Source organism: Frankliniella occidentalis, unplaced genomic scaffold (genome assembly GCF_000697945.3).
Source record: "Frankliniella occidentalis isolate FOCC.00 unplaced genomic scaffold, Focc_3.1 Scaffold13, whole genome shotgun sequence".
NCBI lineage: Eukaryota > Metazoa > Arthropoda > Insecta > Thysanoptera > Thripidae > Frankliniella > Frankliniella occidentalis.
This window is the reverse complement of record NW_026267143.1, coordinates 1,752,285-1,770,673: the sequence shown is the minus strand read 5'-3', so window position 1 is coordinate 1,770,673 and position 18,389 is coordinate 1,752,285. Positions and strand designations below refer to the sequence as shown.

At 47.0% G+C, this 18,389-nt stretch overlaps 4 protein-coding genes across 4 annotated transcripts in view; all 4 read right to left on the bottom strand.

Moving 5' to 3' along the window:
- Positions 1-684, bottom strand: part of LOC113202383 (larval cuticle protein A3A-like) — a 1,044-nt gene extending 360 nt beyond the window's left edge. The window contains exons 1-2 of the mRNA XM_052263687.1: positions 528-684; positions 4-450 (exon numbers count right to left, since the gene is read on the bottom strand). Of these exons, the coding sequence (XP_052119647.1) occupies positions 4-450; positions 528-539 (459 nt within the window). The 5' untranslated portion in view covers positions 540-684. The remainder of the gene's footprint in view (positions 1-3; positions 451-527) is intronic.
- The window catches only part of LOC127748802 (cuticle protein 7-like), a 120,923-nt gene extending 104,978 nt beyond the window's left edge, over positions 1-15,945 (bottom strand). The window contains exon 1 of the mRNA XM_052263719.1: positions 15,904-15,945. The gene's annotated coding sequence lies outside the window, so the exon portion shown is untranslated. The remainder of the gene's footprint in view (positions 1-15,903) is intronic.
- LOC113217635 (neurobeachin-like protein 1) overlaps positions 1-18,389 on the bottom strand; it is a 346,454-nt gene that overhangs the window by 128,346 nt on the left and 199,719 nt on the right.
- LOC113202380 (skin secretory protein xP2-like) lies at positions 5,652-7,529 on the bottom strand. The gene is made up of 2 exons (XM_026416572.2): positions 7,457-7,529; positions 5,652-7,317 (listed from the first exon to the last, which is right to left on the bottom strand). Exons 1-2 carry the CDS (start codon positions 7,466-7,468, stop codon positions 6,136-6,138), a joined length of 1,194 nt encoding a protein of 397 aa, XP_026272357.2. The 5' UTR covers positions 7,469-7,529; the 3' UTR covers positions 5,652-6,135.

Genomic DNA, 18,389 nt, shown 5'->3' with positions numbered 1-18,389 from the left:
GGCGGAGTAGGCAAGGGGAGCAGCGTGGGCGATAGGGGCAGCGTAGGTCTGGTAAGCTGGGGCGATGGTCTTAGCGATGGGCGCGGCGTATGCGACAGGGGCGGGAGCAATGGCCTTGACGACTGGGGCGGCGACAGCCAGGGGCTCCTTGCGGACGACGGCGTTGAAACCGTTGACGGGGTCGGCGGTGTAGTCGACGATGCGGCGGGTGCCGTCAGCGTCGTTGAGGGAGTACTGGCCCTGGACGACGTCACCCTGGCGGGTCTCCTGCTGGTTCTTGGAGTCGCCAGTCAGACCATCCTGGATGTCGTAGGCGTAACTGTAGCTAGGGTTCGGGTCAAAGTCGGTGTCCACAGCCACGGCCTTGGCGATAGGGGCAGAGTAGGCCAGGGGGGCGGCGGGCAGGAGACCAGCCTGGGCGACGGCCACGAAAGCGGCGAGGACGAAGTACTGACGAGGCACATTCAATGTTATTAAAATTTGAGATGTCCTGGACGTGATTGACGAATGTCTGTGTTGCCACTTACCTGGAAAGCCATGGCTACTTCTTTCAGTTGGCAGAAAGGAACTGATGCTCAGGAATCTGCACTTGAAGCTTTTATACTGGGGCGACACCAGGACAGTGGTCGGGCGAGCTGCTCTGGGCCTCCCCCTCCCTAAAGACCACCCTGGCCACGCCCTCCCCTGCGTGTGCACGCTGCACTCCTTCATTTTCGATGCGTCCGTGTTTTCTCTACACTCCATTGTCTTTTTAGCGTGTTTTACCCCCAAGTCGTACAAGATGATCTCACATATAAAAACTGCAGTGAAAGTAACCCCACATCCCCCACTCCCAATCGCAAACAACTCAACTGCAGGTGCTGTATCGCGCCTGTCACACACAACGCTACGTCTGCAGCGCTGACACCCGAGAAAATATGGTTCAACCGGGGTAAGGCATTGCCCCCCCCCCTGAAATTTGACAGCCCAGCAAACTGTTGAGAACGTATCACTTCATAGTGCAACTGAAACTAAGGTATTTAAAAAGAGAACCCATTTAAAGTTGCAACTTTGTCAGATGGTTGTACCAACCGATTTTTTGGGTGACTGTCAGAATTCTAGTGTTTTTAGAACCATCAAAAGGTGACATTGTCGGATTTTTAGTGTTTTTTTTGGGGGGGGGGGGAGACTTCTTAAAACAGTTTTCTATTTTTGAGCATATGTTCCCAAACAGGCAGAGATAAACACACTAACTGGGTTTGCATCATTTGTACGTCCACATTTAAAGAAACAATTTTTTTGTACGAATTGAGGATTAAGAGCAAAATGGAAACCAAACTGACCCAAAGAGACAAAGGGTTCTCTTGTGAAGATTTACCCTCTATTAGGGAATAAAAGGGAAAGGACTTTAGAAAGACAAACAGCTATTCCAACTTATGGATCGATTTCGAACCACTCGCACAGCACTACAGCCAAACAGACACACATAATGAAACTTTTTCGGTCGGTGAAGGAATGAGTAACGGCTCAGTCACGAAACTCTGGCCAACAATTAACAGTCGAACACAACTATTTTTATCCAAAAAATGTCGTCGAAAGTGCTTTTACGAACGACCATACAACTCATACTGGACTTAGAACAACAAAGAAATTTCACTGCCAATGATAAACCACTACCGGGGGCGCGATGTACGGACCGCCTGCTAGTATTGGCAGGTCCTCCCCCCTCTCCTTCGTCTCTATCACTGCCCCTGCAAATCAAACGGGTCGGCGACAAAGACAGACAGGCTAATGCACCCACACGGTGCCGTTGCGCCGAGGAACTTTTTTTGCTTTATTTTCTGAGGTCGATTAAAAGAGAAGATGGAGTGGAGAACGTTGGCCGAACCGAGCAGCGCAGGCCGTCGAGGCGGGTGAGGCGGGCGGTGCGTGAGCGTGCCAACAACCCAGTGCCCCAGTGCGCGGCCCCTCGGATTTGTTTCAAGCCCCGCCCCTCCCACCTCGGTGGCGAAGCACGTGAACACGTCTCTTTATAACACGAGTTTAACTCGGCAAATGTAAGCCTCCCCCCCCCCCCCCCCCCCCCCTCCCTAGGTTTTACAAAATGAAATTCTAGTCTTTCAAATAAGATTTGGCAAAAATCGATTTTCCATTTGCTGCATGTGCACACAAATCTCGACGTGCTCTAAGAACTAGAGACAGTAGCCCCCCTAGCAAAGCACGACGCGCACCCAGCCGATGCAGCACAGATTTCACACTAACTCTGACTACCTGATAGCCAGTGGCTGTTATGGGAACAACGTTGAATAGGTTTTTCTTGGGGGTCTGGCACGGTTCTAGAACCATGACCGAGGTGCTAACGGTCTTCGATCACGCTGAAAGCATAAAACACAGGCAGCGCACAGCAACCGACCACAAGCAGCAATTTATTAGCCGAATCCCATCCCAAGGCCACACCACCCAACGCGGCTGCGCAGGCTCCGCTCCTCAGACTGGCGGTTCCGTTTTTCACGCTCCCTGTCCACACGCGCGGAACCGCCCACCGCCACAAACATCAGCCGACAGCCCAGCTGACACGCGTGGGGGTCACTTGTCAGTTCCCAGTTACAAGGATCAGGATCATTTAGCAAATTTTTCAAGACGTTTTGCACTTCTTTGAGTACGGCTGTAGTATTTAATTTGATGAAGACGAAATGACACCTCAGGATATCGATCCTCTCAGACAAGTGGAGAGCTCTTGCTAACATCTTATGATCACCTCAAATACAACCATACTATGGTTACATTCCTAACAATTAAACACTTGTCGGAAACATAGTTTAGTCGACACTGCAATTTTAGGGTGCCTCCACCATATTTTTAAGCGTGTCCCAAGTATTCGTTGCTACAATCTTCGATGCATCTCTGGGTTTGTCATTCGCTACGCGATTCTCCTTTATACATCGTTCAAAATTGTCGTACTGGGTATAAGAAAATTTTCCATGGAAGATATCGTACAGTTGCACTTTATAATTATCGAGGGGGCAATAACTCCCTTTTGAAGTGTACACATGATTCCCGAAATTCTTGATTCCCGGTGATTCCCGTCCGCTTATAATTATTACATAGATTTTCGGGGGGTTTTAGTGGTATAAAACGCTTATTTCGACTGATTTGTACTTATTTCTCTAGTTTCACGCTTAATCTAGGCGATTTCTATTGATTTTGATCAATTTTTATCCTGATGATTCCCAGACAGGTGTACACATGATTCCCGGAGTTATTGCCCCCTCGATAATTATAAAATTTACGTGCCCTGCGTATCGGCTTGGAATCGAATAACAAGCAAGAGTGGGAGGTTGTACCATGTACGACTTGGTTTTTAAATGGCAGATTACAAAATATATCGTACATGTACTGCCATATTTTGCACAGTGCAACAGTGCCGGACGAATAAGTCACACATCATATGCTCGATAAATCTAAATTACAAGTAACAACGCTTGCCTGTTCAAAGCTACGCTCTTTTAGTATACCGTTCGGCAGACGTTTTAAAAAACAATGGTTAATAATGTTCGTGACAAGTAGAAGCCATAGATGCGCAGTGGTCAGTTGGGCGGGTGGCGAGCCGGCCAGCCCGGCTCGAGGACGCTTACAAGGTCGTGCGAGGAACTGGATCCTCCTTCCCCTCCCATGTCCTCTCTTTCCTCCCCTTGCACCTGCACTCCAGATTTTTTATACGTTACTGCCAACAGACACAGACGACGAGGCACACTTAAAAATACCTCGCAAAAGTTACTTTGAAAACATAAGTGTGCACATGTATGCATTATTTCCTGAAAACCTACATGTCTCTAACAGCAATGTACACACGTAGAACGCTTTGTTAAAAGCTTTGTGCTAAGGTGTATACTTAGCCACGTACAATACGAACTATCTCCTGCAAACATTAGCATGTACACACAATTTCCCACTCACAAGATCATGTACACACCCCCTGCCTTTTGCATACGTCACTGTAAAAAATATGTTCGTACATGAACGATATATTTTGTAATTTACCAAAAATTACAATATATGTTGTATATGTACAACCTCCCACTCTTGCTCGTCGTATGATTCCAAGTCGATACGCAGGTCTAATAAATTTACAATTTTAATTGGAATTATACATCTTACGTAGAAACACGGTAAAAAAAGATTCGCTAAGTCAGCTAATATATTGACTGGTATCTGGACAGACAAGCACATAAACTTCTGTAATCAGTATATTGTCTACCCTATTCAATCATTGGCTGTGCCAGTCAAAAATTAGCTGTAAGAGCTTATCCCTAACCTAAATCAGTCGAGGTCTACCTTACTGATGCAGGCAAATCATTACTTATTACAACTTTTCTTTGACTGGCGCAGCCAATGATTGATTAGAGTAGACAATATAGTGGTTACATAAGTTTATGTGCTTGTCTGTCCAGATACCAGTCAATATATTAGCTGACTCAGCGAATCTTTTTTTTGTGAAATTTTACGATCCCCAGTACGACAAATTTTCGCAGTGCTTGTAGGTATTCCGGTGGTAAGGCATACATGTACACACTTATATTTTTAGAGTAGGCACGCACACCCAGGAAAATAGTTTCTTGATTCAAGTGCAAGCTGACACAAGATGAAATTCACCATTGAAACAAGGTAATATTGTCTTTGGAATGAGATTTTTCTCTTATTCGAAAAAAAAATATTAGCTTGTTACAAGAGTAAATTTGATCTTGTGTCCGCGTGCATTTCAAACAAGGAAAAATTTACTTAAAGCAAGAAATGATTTTTCTGGATGTCGGCGTATGCCTGCAGAAGTGGCGTATCTGTGAAGAGGCGCGGAACACTGGCGGTTCTGCGACGTCCCGGCCAACACTGGCGGATCTGGGAAGAAACGCGGTCATTACAAGCGGATCTACTTTTCGGCTGATCTGCACAGTCAACTTTGGAGGCCTATTGCTCATCGTAGGCATGTCGTATAGAATTGAGTGATGCCACATTGCAATGTCTATATCCTCGTGATTGAATTTTAACATCAACTACTTCCGATTGCAGCCTGGTCAAAGATAAAACATTCAGGTTTAGTAAAGATGCCAAAGGACATGCGTATTCGTTTATTGTTGTTCATACTACAATTTTTAGAAGTACCAGGTGGCTGATTAACCCCGCGCACTTCTGTAGTTAGACTGTACCGCACGCACGAGTGCGGGCGGGCTTGCCTATCGCCCCTGTCCACGGCGCCTTACGGGCCGGGCGGGTAGGCAACCCGCCCGCACTCATGCGTGCGGTACAGTCTAACTATAGTAGTGCGCGGGGTTAGCCACCTGGTATATTTGAGGTCGACAAGAAATTAAAAAAAGGGGTAAAATGAATATTTTCGGTTCAAAGAAGTGACCACAACATACTTATAATTTTGGATGAAATCTTTAATATCTTGTTTTGAATGGCGGGCACAGCTTTCGGAGTACGCTTAAGTCTCTGTGCAAGGTAAAGGGTCTGAGTCGGGCACACGCAAAAAAGGTAAAACAATGGAAAGCAGTTAGCGCGGTGTTTGACGTGAGTTCGTTAGGGTATGTTTTGCATTTTCAGCTTCTTCTTTCATTTTAAAAGCGGTCTGGGTAAGAAAGGAGAGAAGGGAAACAGAACGCAAACAGACTGGAACAGCAAAACGCTTATTTTTAATTCCGGAGAACAAACGGCGCCAGCAGGATTCACACAAAGTTTAAAGACGGAACTTTAGCAATTATTGAAGAACGCTGATAGTGCACACCCATAAAAATCGTTTCTTGTTTTAAGTAAATTTTTCCTTGTTTCAAGAGCACGCCGAGACAGGATCAAATTTACTCTTGAAACAAGCTGACATTTTCTTTCGAATAAGAGAAAAATGTTATTCTAAAGACAATGTTGCTTTGTTTCAAAGGTGAATTTCATCTTGTGTCAGCAGCTTGCACTTGAATCAAGCTAGTTTCCTGAGTGCAAGATTTCAAACTTGTTGCGTCTTCTGTAACTTGTAAAAGAAGTAAATAATAGGAGCACATCTCCAGGCATGTGGCAGTACTTGACTAATGCGGGATAACGACGCATCGCATTTTCCCTAAGAAGCTTTCCCGCCCTTCGTTTTATCACAACTCTCTTCCACGCAGCCGCTTAGTACGCATAGCTTACGTAGGGGTTAGTGAAGGCCGTGAACACTGCACTAGTGTAGCCCTGGCCAGAAGTGGCGAAGTGCACTGGGGGGTCAGGGTGGGGGAACCGGTAGGCGGCAGAAGCGGACGCCTGGCCGCTGGTGGCGGCTGCGGGGGCGGAGCCCGAGGGGGCGGGGCCGTACTGCACCAGGGGCAGCGAGAAGAAGGCCCTGTGTGCGGCTGGAGCCTCAGGTCTAGCTGCAGACGGCTGCTGGTGCTGCTGTCCGAAGAAGAAGAACGAGGAGGCGGGCGACGTGTTAGGACCGTGAAGTGCGGCCGGGGCCAGGGCAAGCAGCGGCAGCGACTGCAGCAGCAGGTGCGGGCCCTGAACCTGACCGGCTGGCACCGAGGTTGCCGGCGACACCCTCTCGCGGCCGCCGATGTTGACAAAGCCGTCCTCAGACGAGGGCACCGACGGTCGCTGCACATCGACGGCGACGAGGCGTCCTGACGACAGTGGCAGGGGCGTGCTGGCCTGGGCCTGCAGACGCGCAGGGGCGGGCGTTACTACCTGCAGCAGCTGTGGGGCGGTCGACTGCGGCACGCCCCGGTACACGAGCTGCTGCTGCGGCGCGTCCGGGCCGAAGAGAAGCTGCTGTTGGGGCCGCAGTTGCCGCACCAGCACCACGGCCGGGGCCGGCTCCAGTGCCGGCGCCAGTGCCGGGGCGAGGGCCGGCGTGGCGGTAGGGAACGGCCCCTTCACGAAGAGCGCGGCGCCAACGCCAGCGTCCCTCCTCACGACGGCTGTAAAGCCGTGCACAGGGTGCGCCGAGTACTCCACGGTGCGCTGGCTTCCGTCCGCCTCCAGCAGCGAGTAGCTGCCCAGGACCACGCCACCCGTGCGCCGCCGCTCCTCCTGCCTCTTCGCGTCGCCCGTGCGCGAGTCTCGCACTGAATACTCGAAGCTGTACTCGTTGCCGTCATCACCGCTCTGCTCCCGCTGCTGCTGCTTCACTGTTTGGGCGCTGTCCACCGCCACAACTGCCTCCACTTCGTCGTTGTCCAGTGTGTCCTGTTCCGTCAGTCTCGTCGTCGGCGCTGAAGTCTTCGTTACAGGGGGCAGCTCGGACGCCGAAGATGACGCAGAGCTGCTTCGGGAGGACGCTGTCGTGAGAAATGCAGCCAGCAGAAGCAGCACGCCGACCTGGAATGTATTTTTGGAAATATCGAAAAGAAGGTTAAAATGCCGTACTACGGATGCCACAAAGTTGTATTGTCTGAAGGAAACTTAGTGAATCCTCAATTTTTTAAGGGTTTTGAGGAGAGCCCACTCCAGCCCATACCTTTGGGTCCATGACGACGAGTCACTGCCCGGAGCGACGCCTGCTGCACCACTGCGCCGCGCGCTGCACTGCACTACAATATATAGAAGTGCAGGCGTTACGACGCTGCCCGGTACCATGCAACGCTGCAGGAAGGGCAGGGGCGTGTTTCACACGCGGAGGGACGGCACAGTAGATAATTTTATGAAATTGTTGGGATTTCACTTAATGCACTTTTGAGAATTCCCAGTGAACTAACTGCGCTTCCAACTCTTTAAATGGTTTTAAGGAGCAAAGATCTGACGCGCACCACCTTAACGTTTACAAGCTTAATTTGACAGTTAAAATAGCCCATCCAACGTAATTGCAAAATGTGCAATTCAGTATTATTCGCGTAATGTTTGGTTAGCTCTAATACGGAGGCAGGTGAAAGATCCTAAATTACTCCGGTGATGTATATTCATGAAATATGAACATAAATGAAGATTTTCAAGACCACTTTGGAATCTTAAGGTAACCGATCGGTGTATTTAATGAACCATCAGAAACAAGCTAAAAAGTGATACATAAACAATAATCTAGAGCGGAAAAATAAACGACTTTTCTCCTCACTGTAAAATTTCTTTGTCACGATGATGGAAATACCATGGCTAATTTTTAGTACAGAGGTGTCGTCATGAGTTTTTTGTCACGTGATAAAGGTTTTCTTGTCACCGTGACGAGAAAACTCATGACGACAACCCTGTACTTAAAATAAGCCATGGTATTTTCGTCATCGTGACAAAGAATTTTTACAGTGTGGTGTTGGAGTGGCCAGGCCACACGTCAATGTGCCAAACAGAATAGAGCCCGGTCCACCCGCTGTACTGCGTGGCCAGGCGACGGTCGGGGATATGGTCGGAGAAAGCAAGGGGGCCCATTATCATATTGCGGAATGCTCAGGACACGTAGAATCACTCGCGGCACCACCAGATTTATCGGCATATATCGAGCTCCGAGTCCAAAGATTAATAAAAACTCGATGAACTGCAACCTGCTCTCCCCGTCCGCCTTCCATCTCGCTCCTCGTTTTTCCTCTGCCCGTTTATTGCAATTGAGCGCGTAGTGGATCTTAGTACGGAGAGCTACGATTTAAGCCGAATGAATTTAAAATTTGTACTGTATTTTTACCCACTACCACTTTGATCATGTGCCCTTATCATTTAAATCGAGTAAATGTGCCATTCACTGTAAAATGGTAACGAACAAAATGCTTTGCAACGTTATGAACAATTTTCATTGTTTGAATTGCAAATATATAGTTTGTATTGCAAAGTAATTGTTCGTAAGGCTAGACTGTTGTTCGTAAGCAATTTACGGTGTGTTGTTTAAACGTCAGTTCCTTTCTACAAAATAAGAAAATTGACAAATGCACGCAAATTTCGTGGGCTTACACCAGTGAACCTGAATACTAAAGATAAATTAACACTATGATTGTACGCAACGGAGAGCGCAAACTATTTCGCTATATGGCCTCATTGGTTCCTAAAATTATTTGTCTCCGCTTGAAAGATGTGCCTTCTCTAGACGGTAGCACGGTGCCTTACGACACGCGCGTCGAAAAGAGCGCGGTGGAGGCGAACAAGTGAACTGCTGTGGTATGTGTGTGCCCTGATGACATTTCGGAGCGGGAAGGAAAAAATCCTAAGAAAAGAGAGCACATGGGTATGTTGCGTCGGACCAAGTACACATCATATACATTATCAAATCATAGGTACTGTCAACGTAGTAGACATGGTATATTAAAAAAGTGGACCCTAAATAGGCACACTAAGTATAGATTTCATTACAATTAAGAGAGTATTTATGTTGACAGGGTACGAAATGTCGTTTCACACGAAATAATGTCGTATTTATCAAAAGTGCGAAATTGACACGCAGCAGATCAAATACTTAAACAACAAAAATGTAAATCAAAGTTTCTGTGACACAGAAGGTGCAGCACAATGTTGTGATGATCATATTGCAAAAAAAACCTTTGCAATAAACGCACGCATTTCTGATGGTCCTCTGTCACTTGTGTGATACTCAAAGTTATCCCAATTTCATGCAAAGTATATCACACCTTTTTGAAATGAATCCGGAGTCATCGAAATTTTGTGGAATATATATCTTTGTTAGTTAAAATATCTGTTTCAATAATTGATGATATTCAGACGATGTTTGAAATTTATGGTCGTTTTCTTGGAACCGCAAATTTAAAACACCGTTGCCCATTTGCGAATTAAGTCGGTACGTAGTGTCATCACAGTTTTGTAAATTTACAATTTAAAACCGTAACTCTGAAATAACACAGGGAAACCAAGCGTTCAATAGGAGAGTCGCCCACTTTCTGATGCACGACAGATCTCATGAGATAACCGGCATTTAAGTCACCCGGAGTCCACCAAACTCACAAGTCTCCCACACGGTGAAAGTGGACTTGTGTGGCAGAGGAACACTTACAAATGTACTTCTAGTACTGAGTTGAACACTTCGAGTAATCAACTTAAGTTGCACATTTGGTTTATCAGTGCATAATGTACTCATGGAAAATTTTCATAACTAAAGACACGCAATAACATTCAATATACTTCATAAGGATCACAATTGGATTTTCGTCACACGAAAATTTGCAAACTATCTCCCAACTTTAGATTTAGTAACAAAACTACAACGGCGTAGTGTTTCCGAATCCTAACCTACCCTCAGAGCGGAATCAGTGACCGACGCGGAAAAGCAACACTATAGTCCGAGACAATGCGCCCGAGGGCACACTCTGACGCCCAAGGCGGAAGGCGCGTCGCGCGATGGGCAACACAAAAGCAGAACATTCCTATTGTACATAATTGCGAATTCTATTCGACCGAATGACACAACCGAAAATTACGCTAAAAATTACAACCATAACAACTGTACAGCGGTGTTGTGGTAATTGCAACATCGGCATGCGGATCACCCGGCATAACCCGCATTTAGGTCACCACTGTCCAAATCCCGCACACGGTAAAAGTGACTTGTGTGTGAAGTGCTACAGAGGAGTTGGCGAGTTGCACACTGCTTGCAAGTGTACTACTACAAAGTTGAAATCTTGCAAGTAAAGTATTGCAAAGTTGAACCATTGATAGTATTCATCCTGCAGTTGCACACTTCCAAATTGCAAAGTTGAACCATTGCTAGTATTCATCCTGCAGTTGCACACTTCCAAATGTGAATCAGTTAGACGATGAACAGTTGGTTTCACTGAAGCTGCGTTAGGCCAAACCACAACATACCTAAGAACCAAGCCAATAGAGACGAGTAATGAAAAGATTGCGCCGGACAGGTTAGGCAGCCCATTTGACAGCGGCGCTAGGAGGGTAGCCCGCCGTTGCCTTCGACCCCCCCCCCCCTCCCTTTCCGGTCCGGACGGTCTTTCGTCTTGATCCCCTTCTCCTCAAAAGATACAACACTCCGCCACGCCCTCCCCGCCCCGCCTCTACACAGTCTCCAGGAATGCCCCCCGCACTGGTCGTGGGAGTGCAATGCGGTTTGGTTTATTTTATAATGGGGAGGCGGGGCGAGGGCAGGGTGCTGCATACACGGCGGGGCTCTAGCGACCTTGGCACATCCACGACGTCACATTTTTCCGATGTTTTATAATTACTCTTTTTCGGCAAATTTCGCAAACATCATTTCCTGGGGTCGAATTGCACTATTTTATTGGGGCAATATGTGTAACCAAGATGGTACGAAAATGTCTTCAAACATCTAATAAAACTGTCCGAAGCCAATAATGTGCACGGAATCGCACCCTTTTTTGGGACGAAATGAACTGTCCTTCCCAATTTACTGTGCACGATGTGGCATCTGAACTGTATCTCGCTGTTTTTTACAAGAAGAAATGCGGCCGAACGCGGCTCATTGCGTGCCTTATTTTTGAAAGAAAACTCGGTTTTAAAACGCAGGCCAAGCACAGCTCCTTCCTGGAAGGACTTTGTGAACAAGCCCTTCCTAATTCAATCCAAGCCTTGGTGCACTCGGTTGTGGTCACTTATGACAAAGGAATTACAGGCTGCGCAGCCCAACCTGCTGCTCGAGCCGAGGACATGTGGATTACCTTTCAAGGACGTTCAAAGACACCTCTTCTCCCCCCTCCGTTGCTCACTCACACACACAGTATTGAGCAGTGTGGGAGGTGTGTGGTGTGTGTGTGCGCATGTGTGAAGCAAGTCACCATCTGACACACGGGCCGCGCTATCCAAAAGCAAACGAACGCCCGTTGTCCGTGATTGATGACTGACTGACAAAACGCAGCGTGGCCCACGACGAGGTAGAAATCAGCAGCACTCGGCCATTCTCTCATCCACGAGCGAAATTATTTAAACTAGCAGCAGGCTCCACAGTAGACTATCGTAAACTTGTAAGTAGTTGCGGGTTGGTATACGGGGTTGGCCCCGGAAGACAATTCGTTTACACTGTGTCATCGCATTCAGGTTTGTGAAAAGCATTGCCCCCGCAAGGAGCCATACACAGAAAAACAAAAGAATCAGCTAAATTAACTAATGCATTCGCCGATGTGGCCTCTGATTAGAATGTTAGCTCGCCTAGCTTATTATTAGCTGAGAAAGCTAAACAATAGCCATAACAGTTATCTAGCAAATAATGCAACCAGCTGTGAAAGCTTATATGCTAGCTCTCTTATCTAAGAACTAGCTAAGCAAGCTAATTTTGTGATCTAAGGCAATATTAGCGAATGTATTATCTATTTAAGCTATTTCTTTTTTTTGTGAAAGGCGCCGTGGTGAGTGACGGGAGGCAAGCCTGCCAGCACGGCTGCATGCGGTATAGTATATTACAACAAAATATCCGAAATCTGTAGGCCAGCCTATATGTTAAAAACAGAAGTTGTCATTAAAGTAGTGTACGGTACAGGTACAGGGGCAACTTAACAGAATGTTAAAAACAGTTGTGGATTTTACGGGTAAATTTTCGATGAAGCGTAGAATTGAAATTTAAGATTGGAAGATTAAAAGCACTGCGGATTCGACTTGAAGTTTTTCGACAAGCACGCAATATTGGAGTGTCATAAATTAACATATTAATTAAAAATATATCTAAAATTTAACAGGATATTTTTCACAGTGCAGAATCCCACATTTCTTCGGATATGTTTTATATTTATCAGTTTCCAAAAAGTGTCCTTTGACTGTTGATTTTACAATGACAATTTACAGACAAATTCTTCTTCTTTTTTTAAAAAACTTGTACCATAGTCACAACCGATCGTCTGGCACCTGCCTTGCCACCACCTCCGAATCACAGGCAGCGCTACCCCCACACCGCACACAGAAACCAGCCTACAACCGCCAAGTATAATCGCCAAGGAGAGGCGATAAAACTCGGGCAGGCCCGCCTCCGGCGTTGAATGACACGTTATTTGTAAACGTTTTGTGGTCCACAATCAGAGTCCATTATTAGTTCTAAGCGTCGGCCACGAGTTAGTTGCTGTAGTCGCACGCTATGCCAAATATGTTCATAGACTAGCAGAAATGTTGAGTTTACGAATCGGTTTAATACAATACAAACTACTGTACCCCACGACTACAAGACAAGTCAGTATTAATTGTCACAGCCGGTTTAGGTCAGGAGAGGTTAATCTACGAATGATAAACAATTTACAGTGCATCGCCGCCTTATGCTTGCTTCTGCACCCTGGCGTGAGTCTCAAACTTATGATGTCTGATGTGAACAAGTACATATGAACATTCCTGCATGCATCCAGAAAGCCCTATTCTTATGGTTCGAGTGCAAATTTCTCTTAAGTAAACGAACAGCATTTTGGACTTGATTTGAGGGCAATTTCTCTTGTACTGAGACGAAAACGCTTGAATTAATGACTAAGTACACTTGGACCCAAGGGTATTTGGTACATGAATTAAACGTCAATTGCGTCTAGATATTTATTACTGTTGTCTGTTTCGTCTCGGTGCCGGTGTTACCAAGACACGCCCATCCGCGCAGCGTCCTTGAGACATTTTACATTCAAGACGAAATGTATCGCCTCAACGGCGTTCGGAAAAAAAGGGAGACAGGGGGGGGGGGCATTTTAGAAGGTCGCGAGTAGTAAGTTTAAGGAGACTCAGTTTAGACTGGGCTTAAGATGAAATGTGAGAGCGAAGCCCTCCAAAAATGTCATTGTTGCTCGGTGGGACAAACGCCGCGCGGTAACGACCATCAACCGTAATAGCTTAATCGCCGAGCAGGACCGACCGGGGGCGTCGGAACAGTCAGAAGGCGGTTGATCCTGTCCGGCCTCGGCACGAGGAAGCGATCACAAAGTTTATCGACCACTCACGCATACATTTCTAATTCTTCTATCTCTCTATTTTGGAAGAAAAAAAGGGTAGATTGTCAGTGCCTTTAGAAGGTAAAGGTGGTCTACAGACGGTCAATGCCAGACTCTGGGGCCAAATCCTGCTCACGATGATATCGATTTTAAATTGTTTCCGATTCACTCAAGAACACTGCAGTGTACTTCTTTTAAGAATCAAGTACTGTACTTGTAATGAGAAGCTTTAAAGTTACTGGAAAATTTGAGAAATCGATAAACCGATTTCCTGTGTGAACCTTCGCACTTCAATAAATATGCACCCTTGCTAACTGTGCACGCATGTCTAAAAGGAACTACTGAGTAAGCTAGAACAGGTTAAAAATTGGCCACGCGAGCAAACATGAGACGGCTACCTATAACCACCTTATTCAAAATAATAAGGTGTAGATTACAATATGTACAATCGTAATAAGAAACATAATGTGCCTGCTTGTGGGACAGCGTGCGAAAATTACGTCCGACAATCAATCTTGAAAGTACTTGAAGAGCAAAACTCAAATAGAACATTGTGGTTGATGTCCATCGGCCACGGCTGAGGGACGAGGTGGACTGGGGGGATCAGGGGCCGCACCAAAATAATCCAAAGACCGGCAAAAATGTGTCACGTGGTTCAGGTACGGCCCCTCACGAGCGCCACACGCTGAGTGTTCCACGCAGAGCAGCCCAACTGCGATTATTTTTAAGGAACTGAAGGCCGCTGCAGCGGTCTGGACACAGGCGGGTGGCGCTGAGCGAGCAGGCCTGCCCGCAGCACCGCACCACGCTGTGCCTGTCCAGGCCGCGCCCGCCGTGCCACGCCTGCCGCGCGCCGGGGACGGGTAGGGATTTGCCCCGGAGGGTCCATCCAGAGTGCTGTGTAGCATTCACATTTCGAAACAGGAGTGGAGAGCAAACCCACAGTGTGTGTGGTTTAACAGTCAACTTAAATTGAAACAATTTAGACTGTATGCTGTGTAGTTGTCGTTGTTGTTATAATAGTATTATTATTATTATTATTATTGTTGTTGTTGTTTACAGAATTATACTACATAGCTGAGAAATGCTTGTATGGGTTGTATTTTCATTCAGCACGGGCTCGGTCGACTCCACCTGCTTCGCAAATACTACTTCATTTCGATAACCAAGTTGCGGTAGCGTCGGTGAGTGGTCGCGGTCATTCCCGCTGGGAAGAGAGAAGCGGAGGTGGGGGTCTGGCACGGCACGGGCCCGCCGCGGCGGCGGCCTACTGTTGCGCTCGCTCGCACCACGCCCTCGCCACACCCCCACGGCACGTCTCACGCACAACGGCGCGTGGACCAGAGGCGGGGCCCAGGTAGAAGGGGGGAAATGCGAAGAAAAAGTGTAGTGTGCAGCCGAAAAGCTGGAAGCCCGGGACCGGGTCGACGAATATTTTTCAGTATTATGAATTGTAAATTAAGAGGTAAATTTACTATAGTCAAATTTTGCTGGTCTGAGGAAACTAAGCAAACGCATATTGCTTGTTTTTCTGTAATTGGAAGAATATTTGAACAATTCAAAAAGTCATAGTGACGCAATTATTTGTCACATTATGAAATTGAAAATCAAAATTTTCATTGATGCATAAACAATAGTAATGTGATGTGGACGACGTCCGACATTCGTCGCCAAAACACGAGTAGGTAATCCTATGGCTTTGGGCGCTGGAACTTGTGAGTCTTTGGGTATTGCCCCAGCCTCGAGGAGCCCGCTCCCGCCGCCCGTCTAACCAGTGATACCGTATCGAATTATATTTGTATTGCGAAAGAAACGTTCTAAATGACAAGCAGCGCGCTCCGTCCCGCCCGTCCTTTATTACCTGTCGATAATTGAGATAGCCAAGCGCCAAGGTCGCCCAGCACAAGCCCGCCCACGCACACGACTCCCGCTTTTTACATTGGCCATTTTCTCTCGCAAACGTGCGTCGTCCTTTGATCGATAAACAGTTACAGGCATAGCCTTACCAGAGGAGGCCCCTACTAAATACCCATTGTTGTACACAAGCGAAAATACTCACGAAATATCAACATCTAGGCGCTGTCATGGCTACTTCTACATGTGCTCCTCGCCTCGACCCTACCTGCCCTGCACAGCCACGCTGCTATTACTCGCAAGCTCACCTGCAAGAAAACAAAACAAAAATTAACTAGAGCAAAACGTTATTAGGTCGGGAGTATAGTACCTCGTCGTTTACTTGTGCGAACCATATTGCAATCAAACTGTTGCATTCGGCTCTGATACTCAGTTCCATATTACACGGCATTTCCAGTTTTCCGATTAAACGCTAGGTGTAAGAAGAATTCAGCCCCCCCCCCCCCGGGCCTCGTCGCTGTTCTGAGTGTCCACATTCCGGGGTGCAGCACAATCGCGTGGCATGTGCGCGACTGCGGGCGCATGACACCTCAAAACAGGCACGATGACGAGACCGACTTCAAGGGCGTGGCTGCGTGCGGCGATGCCGAGCAGCGATGCGATCAGGAGGCACATGCTGTGCCAATGCAGCAGCGCCAGCACCCTTTCATCCCGCTGTTAGGTAATTATACCGAAGGGCCACCTCCGTCCCGTTTACAAGTAGGAGAACTACACTTCACAGAATTTAATAACTCAAGGACATATTGCCAGAAGATTGCACGCCGTTGTTTATCCAATCTTTTTAAAAACCGCATTCGCATTTATAAGAAATTCTGCCTTTTTAAAACAGTAGAGTATGATTACTTGTTTGGTGTAAGAAACAACCCAGCGAGGTGGGCACTCAACAGATACACACCCACCCGCTCCACAATATTTCGTTAAATCTGAAGACCAGATAATATTGTCTCGGGCGAGGCAAGGCCGTGCGTACACTGAAAATTCAAAATGATATGATACACTTGACGAAAACAGATAAATCACATGTTTCAATGAAGCAGAAAAAGCTCCACGGCGGAAAAGGCAGAGGGGTGAACCAGGACAAACACAGACGTACCAAGAGCGCGACCATACTCAATACAAGTCAGTCACCTGACGTCGTCCAGCGAGGCGGGTGCGGGCGTGGCATGTAGAATGAATATACAGGTTTTGCGCTCGGGCCACCGCAGGAAGAAGTGTACCTCTCTCTCGCACACACACGCACAAACTCACGAGACCTTGACCAACACCACAGCTTCCTCTCATCACGTGTCGCTGTGGCACGTGTCGGGCAAAGGCGTTGGCGTTCCCCATTAAATCGACCCTTCTCATCCCTTTTTAAAGAGGGCCTCATGGCGCCCCTCCACCCATTTTTTAAAACCGACATATTCAGTTAACAGTCAACATTTGTGTTGTTCGCCGAGAAATTTAAATAGGTGCACTGAATAATTTCTTTGCTAACTCTGAATGTATAGAATCAGCTATAAGCACGCCGGACCACGTCTCGCGTAACAGACTTCGCGATTTATAACGAAGAGTACTCGATCTGTCTTCAAGTGGCACAAAACGATTTAAAAAAAAATAAAAAATACAACTTTCAGGTCGCTAGCTCAATTCGTTCTTGAGTACCCATGTGGACAAACAAAAAAGAAAAGAAACAAGAAACTTGAAAGTACGTGTACAACTGTTTTGCTCAAGCAGCACATTATTTTGCCGCTTTACTTTTGGGCCAGACCTAGCGGAATGTCAGGGCGTGGCGAAGCCGCCTGGCGCGCATAACGTCCATTGTGACTATTAGTGCCGGGGCCTTCTCCTCATGCAAATCCTTGTGTGTCACGTCACCGTCCCGCTCAACGAAAGGAACGACGCAGGTCATTCGCAACAACAAAAAATTTGCCCCTTATGAACTAATCCGCGCAGCACTTGCACATCTGATATCGAACGGATGATATTATTACTCATGTGTGAGCCGATAAAACAAAACCCCGCAGATTACAAAAGGGAAAGTGGGCAAAATCAAATGAGAACTATTGACAAAACTATGCACAACTGATGCATTCGGTGAATTTCAGGGTAACTTTACAATGAGATTTCCCGTAACTTTACGCAGTTCGAAGTCAGTAACGATGAACAACACCATAAGCGTATTGATAACGCTACCAAAACGCAACAAGGGAAGGTCAGAAACTCCCCAGTATTGAATCAATTTCATAAAAAGCCAACTAAGTACGAAAAAGAAAAACAGGCCTGATCAGGCTTTTCTAGGGAGTAGAGGAAGCTATTTAAGCAAGACACGAAAACATAAAACTGCCCAAATCAGTGTGCGAAACCTATTGGAACGTTTCTTACGTTAGTCCTCACAAACCGACCGAAACTCTTCTACCTCCTTCACCACCAGCCCCCCACACAAACGGCAGGCACGTGCTAAACGCAAAGAGAGGGGGCTGCACGCTAGCAGGGTTTTTGGTCAGGCCAAAACGAAACAAGGCGCGGGGAGGAAGAGAGGTAGAGGAGGTAGGGGAGGGGGAGGGGAGGAACAACAGTGGCGGCCAGCGGCCCAGACGCACGTTGTATAAAAGAGCGGGCACGGTCCCAGAACGGCACTCTCTCACAAGCAGCACCATGGCATCCAAGGTGGGTGCCCGACTCTTCACCTCATTGGATTACCCGAGGATTACT